The sequence below is a fragment of the Crotalus tigris genome, unplaced genomic scaffold (genome assembly GCF_016545835.1).
Source record: "Crotalus tigris isolate CLP2741 ecotype Arizona unplaced genomic scaffold, ASM1654583v1 scf7180000020908.629646, whole genome shotgun sequence".
Taxonomy (NCBI): Eukaryota; Metazoa; Chordata; class Lepidosauria; order Squamata; family Viperidae; genus Crotalus; species Crotalus tigris.
The window spans coordinates 102,159-124,127 of record NW_024098249.1 but is presented as its reverse complement, the minus strand read 5'-3'; the positions used below and the strand labels follow the sequence as shown (position 1 = coordinate 124,127).

At 46.2% G+C, this 21,969-nt stretch overlaps 1 protein-coding gene across 1 annotated transcript in view; it reads right to left on the bottom strand.

The window, feature by feature from the left end:
• The window catches only part of NAPRT (nicotinate phosphoribosyltransferase), a 36,780-nt gene that overhangs the window by 14,034 nt on the left and 777 nt on the right, over positions 1-21,969 (bottom strand). The window contains exons 2-7 of the mRNA XM_039368721.1: positions 14,947-15,074; positions 13,708-13,790; positions 10,617-10,747; positions 6,308-6,423; positions 4,014-4,207; positions 861-1,001 (exon numbers count right to left, since the gene is read on the bottom strand). Of these exons, the coding sequence (XP_039224655.1) occupies positions 861-1,001; positions 4,014-4,207; positions 6,308-6,423; positions 10,617-10,747; positions 13,708-13,790; positions 14,947-15,074 (793 nt within the window). The remainder of the gene's footprint in view (positions 1-860; positions 1,002-4,013; positions 4,208-6,307; positions 6,424-10,616; positions 10,748-13,707; positions 13,791-14,946; positions 15,075-21,969) is intronic.

The following is a 21,969-nucleotide window of genomic DNA, read 5'->3' as shown; positions in this document are numbered from 1 at the left end:
CCACTGAATGAACTTTCTTGCCCCAGTTGTTAACTGAATCACCATAGTCACACGGTCGTTAAGTGAGTCTGGCTTCCCCACTGACTTTGCGTGTCAGAAGGTCGCAAAAGATAACAAAATACAAAGACCTACAAATAGAAATAGAAAGACTGTGGCAAAAACAAGCAAGGGTATAACCAATAGTCATAGGCTCCTTGGGTGCAATCCCAAAACAACTGGAGCACCACTTGAACACCATTGGCATTGACAAATTTGCTATTAGTCAATTGCAAAAGGCAGCCTTACTAGGAACTGCTTTCATCCTGCAACGATATCTGTAATACCATCAAACATCCACATCTGCCTACCCCAGGTCCTGGGTAAGGACTCGATAGGTAGACAAAATGCCAAATCCAGTCTGAACATCTGGCTGACTGTGCGATGATCCAAAATAATAATATCATCATCATCACCAAACATCCACATCTGCCTATCTCAGGTCCTTGGCTGACTGTGCGATGATTAATAATAATAATAATAATAATGATGATGATGATGTAGACTCTCTTAGTGCCAGGGATTGAATCTGAATCCAGGTGAATGATCTAGAAATGGGAAGGCCTGGAAAAAAAGTGGAAAACCTGGGGGGTGGGGGAAATTGTTTTTTTCCCCAAATGGCTTTGGGGAAAAACGGGAACTTCCCATTTTTTTCTAATTTTTCCCGTTTTTTTTCCGGGCCTTCTCATCCAGAGGGTGGATGTTCACCCCTTCCTTATCAGCAGCTACAAAAGTGAAGTTGACGTTTCTGCAAAATTTAAACTCTTCTTTGCCAGGTGAGCAATGAAACCCGGGACCAGCCACCAACCCCCCCCTCAACTCACTGCTTGCTGCAGGTGCGAAAGATGTGCCGGATCTCCACCGACTGCTTGGCCAGGTCTCCGCTGTCCAGCCGGACTCCGATGGCTCGGTATCCTAGCTTGTTCAACGCCAGGGCGACAGCACAAAAGTTCGGGATGCCACTCCTGAGAAGATCAAGGCCATCGGTCAGGCTCTCCGAAGGAGACCAAGAGGGCCTTCAAGACCTACAGCGGACCCCTTCTTTTTTTATATAAACATTTTATTAATTTTCTAGTTTCACAATCAAATACTTAATGGACAACGTGTTGTCTGGGTCCATTATTAATTCAGTGGTCTATATTAACGTCTTCAATTTAGATCCAGTATTACACCGTTAAATGTTTTTCCTCTCTTCTTCCAGTAGTGCCTGTTTTCCCACACTGGGCAAATTGACTTGGAAAGTTAGAATCAAATAGAGCTGGAAGGGACCTTGGAGGTCTTCTAGTCCAGCCCCCTGTTCATGGAGGAGAACCTAGACCAGGGGTAGGCAACCTTGACTCTTTTATGACTCATGGACTTCAACTCCCAGAATTCCTGAGCCAGCATGGCTCAGCTTGGAAACTCTCCCTTTCCCCTCAGCATGGCTGGCTCAGGAATTCTGGGAGTTGAAGTCCACTGGTAAGTGAGTCATAAAAGAGCCAAGGTTGCCTACCCCTGCCCTAGACCAGGGGTGAGGAATCTTGACTCTTTTATGACTGGTGGACTTCAACTCCCAGAATTCCTCAGCCAGCCTCCATTTTGTTTGTTAGATTTAAGACAGGAGTCTTCAAGCTTCGCCCTTTTATGATTGGTGGACTTCAACTCCCAGAATTCCTGAGCCAGCATGGCTCAGCTTGGAAACCTCTCCCTTTCCCCTCAGCATGGCTGGCTCAGGAATTCTGGGAGTTGAAGTCCACGAGTCGTAAAAGAGCCAAGGTTGCCTACCCCTGACCTAGACCATCTCAGACAAGTGACTGTCTAGCCCAGTGATGGTGAACCTTTTGCCCAAACTGCAACCCAAAACCCACTTATTTATCGCCGGGTGCCAGGTGGGCGTGGCCCACTGGGTGGGCAAGGCTATGGTGGTCATGGCAGAATAGGTGGGCATGGTCACCTTGATGTTGCTCGTGGGCAGGGGCTCCTGTGGGGGCCGGACAGGGTTGGGGGAGATTCAGGGGGTCTCTGGTGGGTGGGGCAGTGGGCAGGAGGCTCGTCCTGCGGGATGAGGGAAGGCAAGGCAAGGCGGGAGTACCATTGTCGCATGGCAAGGCAATGCAGAGGCCAGAGCAGCTGCTGCCTGACACCATCGCCCCCCCCACACACAGAGGCCAGCGAGCGCATGGGGGCCGATGGTGTCCATCAGCAGCCACAGCCTGCTGGCCCTTTGACCAGCGCACTCTGGGGCTCCACAGCCCACCGCCAGCAGTTTGGAGAAGCCGCCTCTGAGCTGGATGGCCGGCCGACAGCTGAGGAGGCGATGCAGTGGGTCGTGCCCGGGAAAAAGAGAGCATGCGAGGCTAGGATGGGATGGGGGGGGGAGGGAGGGAAACCAGCCGTGCTGGGATGCATCCGGCCACGTGGGACCTCGGCGAGTTAGCGGGCAGCTGGTTGAAGAGGGACGGTTGCCAGCTCAGGGGCATGGCGCGCGCGCCCACAGAGTGAGTGCCGCCTCTGGCCCGCGTGCCATAGGTTCGCCACCACTGGTCTAGCCTCTTCTTAAAAATCTCCAGTGATGGAGCACCCACAATTTCTGGAGTTGGCAAAGGAAGAAAGCTAGAGTAAGGCTGAAGAAAACAGAGGTTTTGATCCACTAGATCAGTGTTTCCCAAACTTGACAATTTTAAGGCATGTGGACTTCAACTCCCAGAATTCTACAGCCAGCAATGCCGGCTGTGGAATTCTGGGAGTTGAAGTCCACATGCCTTAAAATTGTCAAGTTTGGGAAACACTGCACTAGATGGGAGATCATATTATTAACTAGATGCTTGATGTTGGTGGAGAATAGATAACGGCTAGGAATAGGAGCATTATCATAACTAGAAAGGTAAGATTTGTAATGAGAATATTGGATTTTGCAAGTTTGTCAATGTAAAGTAACTAATTGTCACCAGTAAAAATTACTTAGAATTTGGTGGGAGAAATAAACTAAAATAAGGACTGTAACAGGATTGATGATAAGGCAATTTAAATGAATGGAAAGAAAAGAATGCATTAATGATGATGATTGTTTTTTAGGAATATTGGAAAAAATATATATCAAATTGTCTCTTATTAAAACAATAAGAATTATATTAACGTAATGTTTGCAAAAAAAGGATGTTTCAGGGAAAGAGGAAAGTAAACAAAAATTAATATATGAAATACAGACTATATAAATTAATTTTTAAGGATTGTTTTTACAAATGTAACCCAGACATCACACTGTTTACCAACTATTGTGACTTATGTTTGTGCAAAAAAAATTAATAAAAAATATATAGAAAAAAAAAGAATATTGGATTTTGGTTCGAGATGGGAAACAGGAACATGTTCAGTAGTTTGAAGAACGGAAGCTTTGGGTTACCCAAATATAACTGACTTTGAAATAAGAAACAACAGAGGCATTTTGAACACTGAGGGGAAATTAAAATACAATAAAAAAGCGAAAACAGGACACTGATTGAACATGTGGATATTAGGTGCAAACGCAATTAAGGTATGTTTTGGTTAGAAAAGTTATCTAAAACGGACATTATTGATCTGATGAGAAAAATGGAGCAAAGTTGTTGATATTCAATTGTATATTTATTAATATTAATATTAATAATTCTCCTCGGCTTATGACCAAAACTGTATTCTTCTAGATCAGGGCTCTTCAAACTTGGCCCTTTTATGACTTGTGGGACTTCAACTCTCAGAATTCCTCAGCCAGCTATGCTGGCTGAGGAATTCTGGGAGTTGAAGTCCACAAGTCATAAAAGGGCCATGTTTGAAGAGTCCTGTTCAAGATGTTGCTTTGGCCTACAGGATACCTTAGCAGTCTCCCCTCCAAGGCCTGGAAGCCCCCTCCCAGCTTAGCTTCTGACCTCAGCCAAGGATGAGCAGGCCAGCCCCACCCCAAACCACAGCCCCTCAAGATTCCGCCGAAAAGTGGGGTCTTCAGCCGTCCTTTTTCTTACCTCATGACGCAGTAGGTGTCCACCAGCCCGTGGAAGTTGTGCGGGTAGGCGATGGCGTAGGACATGAAGGCCGCCCGCTCTCCACAGCTCACCTTCTCCAGCGAGACTCGGAGTAATTGGCAGACTTGGGTCAACCACTTGTCCACTAAAGTGGGAAAGTCCACGGGCTCCTTCCCAGTCAGGGGCAGCAGACTCTACTGGGGAAAAGAGAGAGACTGCCCAACCCGCTTCTCCAGAAGGGCTACGACTTCAACCACCATCTTAAGAGCCTGGGATCTCTTGGCCCTGCTTGGAAAGGACCTTCCGCAGATGCTTCTTGGAGGACTAATTGGGGTCCCTCAGCTGATATTCTGTAGCTATTTGCTAAGATCTTTCCCAAAGGTCCATGTCTTGTGTTCCTAAGGCCAAGACAGGAGATTCACAAGACTGTGGATCTCCTTGCCCAAGAAAACCACCAAGGTCAGAGAGCACCAAGAGGAAGGAAGGAAGGAAGGAAGGAAGGATCACTGATGAAAGTCCACAGTTGGGTCTTGGAACGTCTGCAAGAAAACCACCAAGCTCAAAGAGTACCAAGGAGAAGGAAGGGAGGCAGGGAGGGAGGAAGGATGGATTACTGATGACAGTCCCTAGTTGGGTCATGAAACGTCTGCAAGAAAACCACCAAGCTCAAAGAGTACCAAGGAGAAGGAAGGGAGGCAGGGAGGGAGGAAGGATGGATTACTGATGACAGTCCCTAGTTGGGTCATGAAACGTCTGCAAGAAAACCACCAAGCTCAGAGAGTACCAAGGAGAAGGAAGGGAGGCAGGGAGGGAGGAAGGATGGATTACTGATGACAGTCCCTAGTTGGGTCATGAAACGTCTGCAAGAAAACCACCAAGCTCAAAGAGTACCAAGGAGAAGGAAGGGAGGCAGGGAGGGAGGAAGGATGGATTACTGATGACAGTCCCTAGTTGGGTCATGAAACGTCTGCAAGAAAACCACCAAGCTCAGAGAGTACCAAGGAGAAGGAAGGGAGGCAGGGAGGGAGGAAGGATGGATTACTGATGACAGTCCCTAGTTGGGTCATGAAACGTCTGCAAGAAAACCACCAAGCTCAGAGAGCACCAAGAAGGAAGGAAGGAAGGAAGGAAGGAAGGGAAGGAAGGATGGATCAATGATGACAGTCCCTAGTTGGGTCATGAAACGTATACCTCTATCTACTATGGTCTAGATCCACAGAGAATCCTCAGTTTCCCCAGAACAGGCAACAACTGAACTTCTATCTTCTCACCCACCTTTAATTATCAAAGGAAGCAACAGGGCTTCATGATTTCATTAGGTTTTCTTTCTATATTTGCATCTAGCTTGAGATCAAGCCGAGATGGAGAGCCCAACAATGCACATAACAGAGAATCATCATCAGGAGGAGGAGGAGGGGTTGGAAGGGACCTTGGAGGTCATCTAGTCCAGCCCCCTGCTCAGGCAGGAAACCCTATACCATTTCAGACAAATGGCTGTTCAGCATCTTCTTAAAAACCTCCAGTGTTGGAGCACCCACAACTTCTGGTGGCAAGTCTTTCCACTGGTTAATTGTTCTCACCGTCAGAAAATTTCTCCTTAATTCAAGGTTGCTTCTCTCCTTGATTAGTTTCCATCGCAAGCTAAGTTTTTAAGAAGAGACTTGAGAGCCATTTGTCCGGAATGGTATAGGGTTTCCTGCCTGAGCAGGGGGTTGGACTAGATGACCTCCAGTGTACCTTCCAACTTATTATTATTATTACTATTACTATTATTGTTATAGGAGAGAGAAGAGAGAGGAGAGAGAGAAGAAAAAGAAAAGAGAGAAGGGAGAAGAGAGAAGAAGCTGATCATTGGGGAAATAACAAATATTTACAAATTTGCTCACGATATCCCATGGAAGGTAGTAGTAGTAGTAGTAGTAGTAGTAGTAGTAATAATAAAGTTGGAAGGGGCTTTGGAGGTCATCTAGTCCAACCCCCTGCTCAGGCAGGAGACCCTATACAATTCCAGATAACTGGCTGTCCAGTCTCTTCTTAAAAAGTTCCAGTGCTGCAGCATTCACAGCCTCTAGAGGCAGGTTGTTCCACTGGTTAATTGTTCCAACTTTTGGGAAATTCCTCTTTAGTTCCAGGTTGCTTCTCTCCTTGGTTAATTTCCATCCATTCTTTCTTGTCCTGCCCTCTGGTGCTTTGGAGAACAATTTCACACACACAAAGACACAGACACAGATCTTTGTGGCAGTTTAACCACAGTGATCTTTTGGGGAATGTCTCTCGTCGCCTTGAATACTAACCCGTGGGTTTACGTCATCCATGGAGGTGAAGGAAGACACGTAGGAGTGAGCCAACGTTCCCTGGACTGGAATTCCGTAGAGTTTCCCGGCAAGGACGTTGCTGGTGAAATCGAAACCTGGAAAAGGTTAATTTGGAAGATGGGGGGGGGGGCGGGAATTAGGACACAGGATGAAAAGTATTGAAAAGTATTCGGAGACTACAGTTGGTCCAGAATGCAGCCGTGCGAGTGATAGTGGGTGCTCCTCGATGTACCGTTACACCTGTCCTCCGCGAGATGCACTGGTTGCCTATTGGTCCAATTCAAGGTGTTGGTCATTACCTTTAAAGCCCTATATGGCTCAGGGCCAGGCTATTTGCGAGACCGCCTACTACCTCATAGTTCCCTACGTCCGGTTAGATCCCACAGGCTGGGCCTCCTTCGGGCCCCGTCGACCAAGCAGTCCCATTTGGCGGGGCCGCGGAGGAGGGCCTTCTCTGTGATGGCGCCCACACTTTGGAATCAGCTCCCCCCGGAGATTAGGACCACTCCCACCCTGTTGGTTTTCCGTAAGTTGCTTAAGACCTGGCTTTTCCGGCAGGCCTGGGGTTTATAAAATCTGACCCCTGGATGACTGTTCTTGTACTGTTTGTTTTGTTATGTTTTATGTGTTTTTATTGTTAGCCGCCCAGAGTCCTCTGGGAGTGGGGCTTATAAATTTTAAAAATAAAATAAAATAAATAAACAGGAGGAGAGGAGCTGAGACAGAACATCCAAGAACCCCTCGGGCTACGGAATGACCATCTGAAGTCACAACAGCACGGGAAAAAAAGTAACTTATGACCAGTTTTCACTCTTGAGGATTTGCAGCATCCCCATGGTGGTCCTCAACATACGACTGTTCATTTAGTGACTGTCTGAAGTCGCAGCGGCAATGGATCAAGTGCCTTCGGACCGTTTTTCACACTTACGACCGTTGCAGCATTCCCTCAGGGTCATGCGAAGGGACGCTTGGCAACTCCTCGTACTTAGGACGGTCACAGCGTCCCGGGGTCACGTGATCCCCTATTGTGACCGCCTTCAATGAGGATTCACTTAACGACCGGGTTACTGACTGAGCCACCAAAGTGATTCACTTAAAAAGTGGAGCCAGAAATGTCGTAAAATGGGGCACAACTCACTCAACACGTGTCTCACTTAGCAACGGAAATTTTGGGCTCAACTGTGGTTGCAGGTTGAGGACTACCTGTACTTATCCTGGGGGGGGGGTCACCTGTTCCCCTTTTGCGACATTCCGACAAGCAGAGTCAGAGGGAGGACCAAACCACCGTGGGAGTCCAGGTGGCGACTGCGATGGGTCAGTTTGGACAAGATCGCCCCAGAGGGTCAAACTGTGGTAGGGTCCAAACTTTCTCATTTGGGGCCAAGTTTCCAATTTAACAGAAGGAAAATTCAAAGCCTGCCTCTTATTAAGGATCGCCTAATTCTGTTTTTATCCACTTTTTGGAGCTGGAAATTTTGTGGTCCCAGAATATAATGTATTTTGCACAAGCAGGTGATACGGTAGATAGATAAGATAGATTAGATAGATTAGATTGATTAGATTGATTAGATAGATAGATAGACAGACAGACAGACAAATGGATGATAGACAGATAGAGATAGATAGATGATAGATAATGATAGAGATAGATAGATAGATAGATAGATAGATAGATAGATAGATAGATAGACAGACAGACACAGACAAATGATGGATGGATGATGATAGATAGAGATAGATAGACTGACAGACAGATAAATGATGGATGGATGATAATGATGATTAGATAGATAGACAGACAAACAGACAAATGGATAATGATAGATAGATATAAATGATAGATAATGATAGAGATAGATAGACAAATGATGGATGGGTGATGATGATAGATATATAGATAGATAGATATAGATAGATAGATAGATAGATAGATAGATAGATAGATAGATAGATAGATAGACAGACACAGACAAATGATGGATGGATGATGATAGATAGAGATAGATAGACTGACAGACAGATAAATGATGGATGGATGATAATGATGATTAGATAGATAGATAGATAGATAGACAAACAGACAAATGGATAATGATAGATAGATATAAATGATAGATAATGATAGAGATAGATAGACAAATGATGGATGGGTGATGATGATAGATATATAGATAGATATAGATAGATAGATAGATAGATAGATAGATAGATAGATAGATAGATAGATAGATAGATAGAATACATACATACATATGTGGGAGATGAAAATATAACCCCCTCTTCATATAATAAGATAGGGCTGGAACAAACCTGAACTAGGCCCTCACTGTAGTGATTTAAAGCTTTAACTTGAACTTTATGTTGTTTTGCAATAGGAACGTATTATTTGTAATCTGCTCAGCTTTGTGCAATGTGAAATTGCGAAGTAGATAGGTCTATGTATGTTTGTAACAGTAAGAAAAAGGGAACTGAAAGTAGTTGATGGATGTGGGTTCCAATGTACACAGGTATATGTGGAAAGTTATGTTCAGCAGGAGGTCAGCAAAAAGTCAGCAGAAGTCAGTGGACCATCTGACTACAGAACAAGAAAGGGTATAAAGAGTTGGGCTTTGCCATGACTGATTTGCCATTGGCCTATAGCTGTCCTATTGGAGTTTGTTATACCATATGGTCCTCATTGCAATGTAAGTGATGCTGTGTTATTATGCTATGTTCCAAATTATTAGCAAAATAAACCTCTGAATCTTAAAGTAAGAATTATTGTTTCGTGCTGCTGACTTTTGTCTTTTTCACTGGGTTTTTCCACAACAGATAAATAGCTCAATGATAGATAGATAGATAGATAGATAGATAGATAGATAGGTAGGTAGATAGATAGATAGATAATAATAGCTTAATGATAGATAATGATAGATGATGATAGATGATAGGTAATAGCTCGATGATAGATAATAGCTCAATGATAATGATAATTATAGATAATGATAGATAGATGATAAATAGATGATAGATAATAGCTCAATGATAGATAGATAGATAGATAGATAGATAGATAGATAGATAGATAGATAGATAGATAGATAGATAGATAGGACAAATGAGATGGATAGATGAATGACAGACAGAAAGATGAGATGTATGTGACAGACAGATGGACAGATGATAGACAAATGATGGATAGATGAATGAGACAGACAGACAGGAGAGATCAGTGGTGTCAAACTCGCAATGTCACACAACGTGTCGCAATGTATTGCGACTTTTTTCCCCATTGCCGGCAATGGGGTGGGCGCGGTTTTGGCATGACGCATCTGGCCCACGGACCGGCAGTTTGACAACCCTGCGATAGATGATAGCAATAGATCATAGACAGATGACATATACATGATAGATGAGAGAAAGACACAGACACAGACACACACAGAGACACAGAGCGAGCGAGAGTAATCCAAAAATCTTGGTTCCTTTGTTCCGGCTCTCTATTCTGGATGGTGGAAATCTAGCAGTTCTTTTAAACCAGGGTAGGCAACCTTGGCTCTTTTATGACTGGTGGACTTCAACTCCCAGAATTCCTGAGCCAGCCATGCTGAGGGGAAAGGGAGAGGTTTCCAAGCTGAGCCAGGCTGGCTCAGGAATTCTGGGAGTTGAAGTCCACCAGTCATGAAGGGGGCATAGTTCCCCCATGCTGGCTCAGGAATTCTGGGAGTTGAAGTCCACAAGTCATAAAAGAGCCAAGACTGCCTACCCTGGTTTTAAACCGACCAATTGTCAAAAGGAAGGCACTGCAAGCAAGCAAGTGCAGAGGGGAAGCAAGACGATATTGACGGGGATGTTCAGGAGCCTTTCTTTGCCTCCGCAAAAGGGACTGAAACATTTGTAAGTCCTGAGAAAAGAGGTCACATTTGGAAGCAGCGCCAGGGCAGACGCCTCCCCGATTCGAGAGAGTCTAAAGCAGTGGTTCTCAACCTTTCTAATGCCGCGACCCCATAATACAGTTCCCCATGTTGTGATGACCCCCAACCACTTATACATCACCGGGTGCCAGGGGAGTGGCCAAAGAAAAGGGGAAAAAAATGGCGGACAGCCTTGTTTGGCGACCCCCGTGAAATGGTCGTTCGACCCCAAATGGGGTCCCGACCCACAGGTTGAGAACCACTGGACTAAAGCAACTTGGCCATTCCCAATGAAAGCAGTTTTAGCCTTCCTGTGGAGTTGATCTCCGGGTCTGGTCTGACCTCAAGTCCTCCCACAGTAGCCTTCAAGAGGAGAGTCACAAAGCGGACCTTACCACCCACGTAGGAGTACTTGGATGCCGAGAGGCCTCCGTCCAGCCCTTGAGCCCGACGCAGACCCATCTCCATCAGCTTCTTGTCCGGGCCGGCCACGAGACGGAACCGGGCAGCATTGGTGGCCACCAGACTGCAGAAGAAAAATCCAAACGAAGAAGGTCAGACCTGCCACCGCTTCAACCTCTGGATAAAAACGATCCTTGGCTCCATTTGTTGACAAAGGTTTTATTAGAGGTCAAGTGTATTGCAGCATTGAGTAGCCAGGACTGAGAATCGCCCGTCAAAATCCCCAAGTTTTTTTTTTTAAAGTTTTATTAGATTTTATAGGATTAGGGATAAAATGGGATCAGGGTTGGGGTTATTCCCCCAATAACATTTTCAGTTATTTCAGTTACCTTTAAAGCCCTTCATGGCATAGGGCCAGGTTACTTACAGACCACATACTGCCGCACAGTTCCCAGAGACCGGTGAGGTCCCATAGATTGGGCCTCCTTCAGGTCCCGTCGGCCAGACAATGTCGGCTGGCGGGCCCTCGGGGAAGGGCCTTTTCTGTGGTGGCTCCGACCTGGTGGAATCAACTTCCCCCCGAGGTTCGAACTACTCCCACCTTGCCGGCCTTTAAGAAAGCCGTTAAAACTCTCCTGTTCCGGCAGGCCTGGGGCTGATGTCCCCGGGGGGGGGGCAGGACATGATCGGACTTGCGGTATGATTGAATTATTTTATTGTTTTATTCTCGATGATTGTTTTAATTTTGTACGCCGCCCTGAGTCCTTTGGGATTGGGCGGCATATAAATCAATTAAATAAATAAACAGGATTAGGGATAAAATGGGATCAGGGTTGGGGTTATCCCCCAATAACATTTTCAGTTATTTAGCAAACAGGATATTGTCTGAGTACATATATTTAGATAGCAATAATTAATATAATAATAAATAGCAATAGTAAATACGATTATCATAAGCAGTATTAATCAATCCATAACATCCTTCTTACTAATATGTATTCAGAATTACATATCTCCTTCCTTTCTCTCTAATTCGTTTTTCTAGCCATTGATAAAAGTTGTCCCACGTTCTAAAGTAAACTGAGTCATCTTTCTCTTTATAATCTCTAAAGTCGATCTATCCATTTCTGCACATTCTAGAATTTTCTTGATTAACACTTCTTCAGTTGATAAATTTTCATTTTTTCAATACTGGGCAAATACAATTCTGGCTGCTGTTCATACATGTACCGTACTTTCTGGCGTATAAGACGACTTTCGCAAGCGTTAAAATCGGCGCCGAAGTCGGGGGTCGTCTTATACGCCGAGTCGCCTTATACGCCGGAAATAACAGTAGTTTCTGGCGTATAAGACGACTTTCTAGGCATGTGACTTGGCGCCGAAGTCAGGGGTCGTCTTATAAGCCGGGTCGCCTTATACGCCAGAATATACGGTAATATCAAATATCCGCTCTCCTTCTCGTAGTTAGCTCCTACTATTCCTAACAAAAACAATTCTGGTTTAAAATCTATCTGTTTTTTTAGTCATCTTCTCCAACCATACATGTATCTTAATCCAAAACTTTTTTTGCTTTAGTACATGTCCAGCAGATATGATAGCTGGTCTTTGTTTACATTTCCAACAGTTATTTGAAGTATTTTTGAACAGTTTCGCTAATCTCACCGGTGTACATTTCCCATCCTTAACGCCCCCCCCCCCATTGCCCACTCCCTTATAGCCAAGCAAGTTATGTTTTCACAATGATCAGTTCAAGCAGATTGGAAGGTGACTCCGGGCCAAATATCCTTGAAGCATAGCCTGAAGGAGACACAGCAGCTACTTCCGATTTCCCAAGCATTTCCCCCCCTTCATCCACATTCCCCCACCGCATAGCGTAGCTTAAGAGTGGCAGCTAACAGAGAATTAACTAATTACCATGATATTACCTGCTCCTCCACCCGTGACACAGAGCACTAATGCAGTTAAGGGCAGCGCAAGGACTGGCTGCATTTAAATATTTCTTTTAAATGTCTTTCTTTCCTGACGCATGTGAAAATTTGGCACAAAATAATTCACCTCCTCATGTCTCAAAGAGCGTTTGCAGAGCCCAGTGGACTCAGATGGACCAAACTAGCTAACATTTCACCCCCAAAATATCCTGCGGAAATCTATACGTATGGACCCTTTACAATTAAATCTACAACCTCTGTTTTTTATTTATCTGTACATTACATAAAAACTTTTGTTCCTGTCATCTTTAACTGAGTAAAACGGTGCATCGTACGGGAAAATTTTTTTGAACCAAGTATTTCAAATGGGATAGGTTGTAGAATTTGTCCAAAATTTGGGATCCAGGACTTCTGTGGAAATTATTATCTTAATAATAATAAATGCCAAATCCAGTCTGAACATCTGGCTGACTGTGCGATGATCCATAATAATAATAATAATAATAATAATAATAATAATAATAATATAATGATAATGATAATAATAATAGTGAAGTTGGAAGGGAGGTCCAACTGGTCATCTAGTCCAACCCCCTGCTCAGGCAGGAAACCCTGTACCATTTCAGACAAATAGCTGTCTTCACTCAGTAAACCTTGAAATATCAATCTCAGATCCATTTTTGGGGGGGGGGGAATTGTTAAATTTCCCAGGAAAAAATATGCCTAATATTATAATATTGAAAATTTTTTTTTTCAAAATGGGCTGGGGTGATTCATCCACAAGACAGGTCGTTTTTGAACTGGAAAGGTTTAAAATCTAAAATATAAAGTTGGAAGGGACCTTGGAGGTCATCTAGTCCAACCCCCTGCTCAGGCAGGACACCCTATACCATTTCAGACAAATAGCTGTCTTCACTCAGTAAACCTTGAAATATCAATCTCAGATCCATTTGGGGGGCGGGGGGGGGGGGAATTGTTAAATTTCCCAGGAAAAGATATAAGAAAAAAAAAAAAAACGGTTTTCAAAATGGGCTGGGGCAATTTGCCCTCAACACGGGTCGTTTTTGAACTGGAAAAGTTTAAAACCTTAAAATATTCTACCCCTCCCTTTAGATTCCCACCTGCCAAACTTCTATGGCTCCTCCTGCAGACTCACCTGGCGTAGTTCACCAGGCAGAGCAAGGTGGTCTCCATCAGCTGGACCACCAACAAGGGGCCTCTCACCTGCAGTAAAGGCACCTGAACGGACAGAGAAGCGGGACGTGAGAGCAGATCCTTTGCAGCTGCTCAAGGACGGTTACTTGGGCTGCCCAGATCTGAGTCGGGCCTTTGAACCCGGAGGCTCCTCGGGATGAAGCTTAGAACATAACAGTCCTTCCAGCGAAAGTTGGGGCTGGTCAAATTAACAGTCCTTCCTCCCTTCCCTTCCCCTCATCCTCCATCCCTTCTCCTCCTTCCTTCCTTCCTTCCTCCCCTTCCCCTCATCCTCCATCCCTTCTCCTCCTTCCTTCCTTCCTTCCTCCCCTTCCCCTCATCCTCCATCCCTTCTCCTCCTTCCTTCCTTTTGCCACCCTCTCCTTTTTTCCCCACCCTCCCACTTCCTTCCTTCCCATCTCCCCTTCCTTTTCCATGTCCCCTTCTTCCTCCCTCCCTCACTTCCTCCTTCCTTCTTTCCCTCCCCCTTCCTTTTTTCCATGCCTTCTTCTTCTGTCCCTCCCTTCCTTTTCTTCCCTCCCCCTTCCCCTCCTTTTCTCCCTCCCTTTTCTTTCATGCCCCCTTCTTCCTTCTCTCTCAACCTCCCTCCCTTCCTTCTTCTTCCCTTTTCATGCCTTCTTCCTCCTTCCCTTCCTCCTTCCTTCCCTTTTTTTCATGCCCTTCTTCCTGTCCCTCCTTCCTTCCCTCACTCCTGCCATCCTTTTCTCACTTGCCTGCTCGCTCGTTCCCTTTTTCCTTTTCTCATGGCCCCTTCTTCCTCCCTTCCTTCCCTCCCTCTCACCCTCCCCCTTCCTTCCTCTCCTTCTTCCCTTTTCATGCCCTTCTTCCTCCCTTCCTTCCTTCCCTTCCCTCCCCCTCGCCCTTCCTTCCTTCCTTCCACTCCTATTCCTTTTTCACGCCTCCTTCCTCCCCTCCCTCACCCTTCCTTCCTTCTTCTCCCCCTTCTTCCCTTTTTTCCTCTTCATGCCTCCTTCTTCCTCTCTCCCTCTTTCCCTCACATCCATCCACCCATCCTCCCTTCCCTCCGCACTTCCTCCCTTCCCTCCCTCCCTACTCCCCCCCCCAGGTAAAAGGAGTGCCAGGATCCTGTCCTGCTCTTCTCCTGGAACCAACGTGGATTGGTTCCACGCTGCCCTACGTCAGGGGGGACGTGGCCAGACGTCGCACTCAAGACCCTCACCCTGCAGAAGACCACGGAGCCCTCCGGGGCGGAGGAGATGGAGACTTCGGAGGCATCCACCGTGGCCAGGTATTCAAAGAACGCTTCCTCCGTTGTGGCAGGAAGGACGGACTTCAGATACTCAATATCTGGGGAAAAAAGCCAAATAAGCAATCCAAAACACGGGGGACACTTTTTAAGACTGGGAAGAACACACACACAAAAAAACTCACAAAGAAGGGGGGGGAAGCATTCCTTCCAACCACCAGGAATTCACTAAGTCCAGCTGTTACACAAGCCCGCTTTTCTTTCAATATGATGGCCAGTGATTGCTCCTCATAGCCTATTTTCTACAAAATGATGATTAACTGTACCCCTTATTCACTTACAACCATGATGCTCACAAGTTGTAAACCGGGTTCACTGATGCGACCGACCCGATTTGAAGACTCTTTTCTGCAGTAGTCACTAAGTAAACGCTGGGTGGTTTCCTTGCAGACGTTTCATTACCCAACTAGGGAACGTCATCAGTGCTAGAATGGAATGAGGTGTGTGGAGAAGAGGAGGAGGAGAAGGAAGAGGAGGACTGTGGGGGTCCTGGGTGCTCTCTGAGCTTGGTGGTTTCCTTGCAGACATTTCATTACCCAACTAGGGAACATCATCAGTGCTAGTAGGAGTGGGGCATGGGGAAAGGAGGAGGAGGAGGAGGAGGAGGGACATGATAGCAGTGTTCCAATACCTCAAGGGCTGCCCCAAAGAAGAGGGAGTCAAGCTATTATCCAAACCGCCTGAAGGCAGGACAAGAAGCAACAGGTGGAAACTCATCAAGGAGAGAAGCAGCCTGGAACTAAGGAGGAACTTCCTGACAGGGAGAACAATTAACCAGTGGAACCACCTGCCTCCAGAAGCAGTAAATGCTTCAACACTGGAAGAAGAGACTGAACAGGCATTTGTCTGAAATGGTATAGGGTTACCTGCCTGAGCAGGGGGTTGGACTAGATGACCTCCAGAGTCCCTCCCAACTTTATTATTATTATTATTATTAAGGATTTGGGGCCCTGACATGTCCACACAAGACTCCCTCTTGCAACATCTCCGGGCAAGCTGAGATCCAGCTGTTGGGCAGAGAGCAGGTGTGGTTATATCACAGTTTGTGAATTACACAGTTTGATAGCAGTGTTCCAGTATTGGGGGGGCTGCCACAAAGAAGAGGGGGTATCCACCTATTCTCCAAAGCACCTGAGGGCAGGACAAGAAGCAACAGATGGAAACTAATCAAGGAGAGAAGCAACCTGGAATTAAGGAGAAACTTCCTAACAATGAGGACAATTCACCAGTGGAACTATCTGCCTCCAGAAGCGTTGAATGCTCCAACACTGGGAGTTTTTAAGAAGAGATTGAACAACCATTTGCCTGAAATGGTATAGGGTCTCCTGCTTGAGCAGGGGGCTGGACTAGATTAGAAGACCCCCAGGGTACCTTCCAAGTCTGTCACTCTGCAAGGGTCTCCTGCTTGAGCAGGGGGCTGGACTAGAGGACCTCCATGGTCCCTTCCAGCTCTGACATCTTGTGGAAACTGATGTCCACTGAAAGAAGTAGAATGGCTTCAGAGTCCCGCTCTCCTCTGAAGAGTCAGAATTTGGACTTCTCACCTCCAGGTGGATTCGGTTAATACAGTGATTCTCAACCTTTTTAATGCCACGACCCCCAACCGGTCGTAAGTCGAGGACTACTCAACCGGTCGTAAGTCGAGGACTACTCAACGGGTGCAGCACCGTTTGCAGAATGGGACTTTTGGCTGGCTCAGCAGGGCAGAGACAGCCTGGACAATTCCTATTGGCTTTCAAAAGCCAAGAGAATAAAAGGGAGTAGCACAGCTAAGGAAAAGGGGGAAAAAAATGGCGGACTGCGTTGTTTGCCGACCCCCGTGAAATGGTCGTTCGACCCCAAATGGGGTCCCGACCCACAGGTTGAGAACCACTGGGTTAATAGCAGTTGGATCAGGAAATCCATAATCCACAGAGTTGAGCTTGCCCTCCCAGTTTGGCTGCAGGTCAGCAACCATCTGCCAGGGATGCTTGACGGAGATTTCTGCCCAAAACAGGCGATTGGCCCCTTCCTATCTCCCTTAAACCCAACTAGGCAGAAACGCCACACTCACAACCGGCAGAAATCTGCCCACATCCGATTCACCAGCCGTGGCTGAATAGCCAGTGCCGGATCTCAAGTTCCAAAGCCTGAATAAAATCGGGATGAAATAGAGGAGAGTTGAAAAGAATAAATATGAGCAGGCTTTTTTAAAAAACAGCCACGGAAGCGGGCGGGCAGGGAAACAGGTTAGAATCTGCACAAAGTGTTCCTTGATTGGTTTCCAAGTCCATTGATGTTGTAAGCCGTCCGGAGTCGTTGGATTAAACGGGGTGGGAAGCAACAGATATTTCATAAGACAGAAACAAACAATAAATTAAAAAAGAATCGGAGAAACCAAAGTCAGAGAAGCATCCGGAGACATGAAAAAATGGGAAGAAAATTGGAGAAAAAAAAAAAAAAGCCAGTTGCAGGATCCTAAAATTTGACGGGGGGGACGGCAAACCGCTCCATTAAAACAAATTTTTTTTTGGGGGGGTGGGCTTTTAGGAACTTAAGGCCAATGTCCTTTTCTGGTGAACGTTCTTATCGCTTTTAATTTCCATCTGGTGTGTATGCAGCACCATCCTAAACACAGAGTAATAGGATTGGACGGGACCTTGGAGGTCTTCTAGTCCAACCCCCTGTCCATTGTAGGAGATCCTATACTATTCTAACCTGTTCTTTGGCCTGGATGGGAAAGGTACACAGGATCACAGAAAAAAAAAAAAATAACAGAACAGAATAACAGAGTCGGAAGGGACCTTGGAGGTCTTCTAGTCCAACCCCCTGCTCAGGCCCTATACCATTTCAGACAAACCCCCAGTGATGGAGCCCTCACAACTTCTTGTGGCAAGCTGTTCCACTAGTTCAGCAGTTCTCAACCTGTGGGTCGGGACCCCATTTGGGGTCGAACGACTATTTCACGGGGGTCGCCAAACAACGCAGTCCGCCATTTTTTTCCCCCTTTTCCTTGGCTGTGCTCCTCCCTTTTATTCTATTGGCTTTTGAAAGCCAATAGAATAGACTCTCTTGAATAGACTCTAATTCTATTGGCTTTCAAAAGCCAATAGGAATTGTCCAGGCTGTCTCTGCCCTGCTGAGCCCGCCAAAAGTCCCATTCTGCAAACGGTGCTGCACCAGTTGAGTAGTCCTCGACTTATGACAGGTTGGGGGTCGCAGCATTAAAAAGGTTGAGAACCACTGCTCTAGTTAATTGTTCTCACTGTCAGGAAGTTTCTCCTTAGTTCTAGGTTGCTTCTCTCCTTGATGAGTTTCCATCCGTTGCTTCTTGTCCTGCCTTCCGGCGCTTTGGAGAAGAGGTGGACCCCCCCACACACCACTCTTCTGGCAGCGCCTCAAAGACTCTATATAAAGGTGAAAGGTTATTTTCTGACTTTTTAGAACTTGCACAGGCAAGGAAGCTAGAGGAATGTATTTTCTCTTTTTATTTCATTTTTCCTTGAAGGTGCCCTGTAATTACCAGGGACACTGAACAGGTTCTCCCAAGAAATTCCTGAGGTGGGGGTGTGGGTAGTGGGACAAGCATACAGAAATCAAAAGGCACAGCTGGGCAGGTTGTGCTGTGCGGTAGAGAAGAACGGCTGAGTTCTGCAGCAATAATCCAAAGTACTAGGACTAGCAGTAGCAGTAGTAATAATATTGAGAATTCAAACAGACAAGCACCTGCCACATAACACCCCAGACTTAACAATTGTCGATAAGAAAGACAAAAAAGTCTGGATAGTGGACGTGGCAGTGCCTGGAGACAGCAGAATAGAAGAGAAAGAACTGGAGAAGATAACAAAATACAAAGACCTACAAATAGAAATAGAAAGAATGTGGCAAAAGCAAGCAAGGGTAGTACCAATAGTAATAGGCTCCTTGGGTGCAATCCCAAAACAACTGGAGCACCACTTGAACACCATTGGCATTGACAAATTCGCTATTAGTCAATTGCAAAAGGCGGCCTTATTAGGAACTGCTTCCATCCCGCGACGATATCTGTAATACCATCAAACATCCACATCTGCCTATCCCAGGTCCTGGGTAAGGACTCGATAGATAGACAAAAACGCCAAATCCAGTCTGAACATCTGGCTGACTGTGCAATGATCCGTAATAATAATAATAATAATAATAATAATAATAATAATAATAATAATAATAGAAGAAGGAAGAAGAAGAAGAAGAAGAAGAAGAAGAAGAAGAAGAAGAAGAAGGAGAAGGAGAAGGAGAAGGAGAAGGAGAAGAAGAAGAAACGCAAAGCTCTAAAGCTACCGCTTGAAAACTACAACTGCACAACCGAGGCAGGGCCCCAAGTGGAAAAAAATCAAACAAAATTTAGCCTGGCATAGAGCCATGTGAGAGAGAAAAAACCACAAGCTTTTTTTTCTGGAAACACAAGTTTCAGCTTTTTTCAATCCAGTTGGTGCTCCCTTGCGCACAATTCAACTATGTGAGAAAACATATTTACTACAGCAATTTGCATGCAATCTAATCATCCCTCTTCTGAAGACCTAATAATAATAATAATAATAATAATAATAATAATAATAAAAAGCTGGAAGGGACCTTGGAGGTCATCTAGTCCAACCCCTGCTCAGGCAGGAAACTCTACACCAGTGATGGCGAACCTTTTAGAGACCGAGTACCCAAACTGCAACCCAAAACCCACTTATGCATCATCGGGTGCCGGGTGGGTGTGGCCCATTGGGTGGGTGTGGCCCATTGGGTGGGCGTGGCTGCGGTGGTAACGGCAGACTGGGTGGGACTAAAAAGTTCAATCAAGCAATTCCAACTTTGCAAGATCTTTTTTTTTGAAATTGACTGATTGAACCTTTTTATTTTTTTGTACACAGCGCGGAGGCCTAAAGCGAAAAGGTTTTATAAAACCCAGCTGAAGGTCTAGGACTGGGGCGATGGCATGCGTGCCCAAAGAGAGAGCTGAGTGCCGCCTCTTGGCACCCATGCTATAGATTCGCCACCACGGTCTATACCATTTCAGACAAATGGCTGTCCAGTCTCTTCTTAGAAACTTCCAGTGTTGGAGCCTTCACCGCTTCTGGAGGAAGGTTGTTCCCCTGGTTAATTGTTCTAACTGTCAGGAAGTTTCTCCTTAGTTCTAGGTTGCTTCTCTCCTTGATCAGTTTCCATCCGTTGCTTCTTGTCCTGCCTTCAGGGGCTTTGGAGAATAGCTTGACTCCCTCTTCTTTGGGGCAGCCCCTGAGATATTGGAAGACTGCTATCATGTCATCTCTAGTCTTTCTCTTCATTAAACTGGATATCCCCAATTCCAGCAACCACAGACATTAAGTGAGTCCCTGCAGTTGTTAAGTAAATAACCTGGTTGTTAAGTTGAATCCAGCTTCCCTTATTGGCTTGCAAAAGGGGATCACATGACCCCCCCCTTGAGACACTGCAACCCTTGTTAAGTACTTGCCAGTTGCCAAGGGTCGCAATTTTGATCGCACGGGAGACGGTACGACGGTCGGTAAGTCTGAAAAAAGTCACTTTTTCCATTGATGTCGCAACTTCAGTCCCTTCAAACGGTCTGAAGGTTTGAAGATCTGGGGGCTGGCTGGGTCACCCCCATGTCAGATCCCAGCCCTCAGGAATCTGGGGGCCCATGGTGCTCAGCGTGAGAAGCAGGTCTTAAGCCCGTGCAAAAAGACCGTGTTCCATCTGTGTTGGCACATGTGAGTCCGTGTGAATTCAGGCTGGAGATTAAGGCATTCGAAGCTAATGTCGAATGGTCACTAAATGAACGGTTAAGCTGAGGACTAGCCGCGCAACTAAATAAATAAATATTACAAATAAATATGCAGGAGCCCCAGACGAAGGCTGGATGGGAAAAGATGGGTCGTCAGCTGGCGGGATAAAGTTCCATGGGGCTTTTTTTTTTTTGCCCCAACTATGCGGTTTGCGCAAAACGCTGCTGAAAAATGTTGCAAGCGTGCATGCCCCGTTTGGATCCTCTCCAAACTCCGATTCAGCCAGGCTGCCGCTCCTCCTCCTGCTCCAAAGCCACAAGCCTTGATCCAACCTGAGGCGTCGTTGTTTCAAAGAGCCGAAGTGTGCAAAGAGGCCCCGGTTTGGATAATAAGGGGAAACTGAGGCAGGCAGCCTCTTGAGGTTTTGCACACACCTGTCAGCGCCAATCTGGGAATCACCAGGGATCACCTCATCAGCTCCTCTGCCGCTTTCAGACACATCGCTCTCCAGGCCTGCCCGTCTTCCTCCCCGGAGCACCGCCGGCCCCCCAACATCTGGACTGGCAGCTGGCCCTGGCCTGCCCCATGGAAGACAGCTCCAATTCCCACGTGTGTGCGTGTGCATGTGTATGTGTGTGTGACCCCTGGCCTGCCCCATTGAAGGCAACTCCAATTCCCACGTGCTACCAAGTTCACCTCCTGCCCCAAAGCAGCAACTGTGTGTGTGTGTGTGGTATATATGTGTTTGTGTGTGTGCATGTGTGGCACCATGGCTTGCCCCATTGAAGGCAGCTCCAATTCCTGTGTGTGTGTGTGTGTGTGTGGCCTGCCCCACTGAAGGCAGCTCCAATTCCTGTGTGTGTGTCTGTGTGTGTGTGTGGCCCCTGGCCTGCCCATTGAAAGCAACTCCAATTCCCACATGCTACCAGGTTCACCTCCTGCCCCAAAGCAGCAACTCTGTGTGTGGTATGTGTGTGTGTGGGGGGACACCATGGCTTGCTCCATTGAAGGCAGCTCCAATTCCTCTGTGTGTGTGTGTGTGTGTGTGTGTGTGTGTGTGTGTGTGTGTGTGTGTGTGTCTGGCCTGCCCCACTGAAGGCAGCTCCAATTCCTGTTTGTGTGTGTGTGTGTGTGTGTGTGTGTGTGTGTGTGTGTGTGTCTGGCCTGCCCCACTGAAGGCAGTTCCAATTCGTGTGTGTCCCTG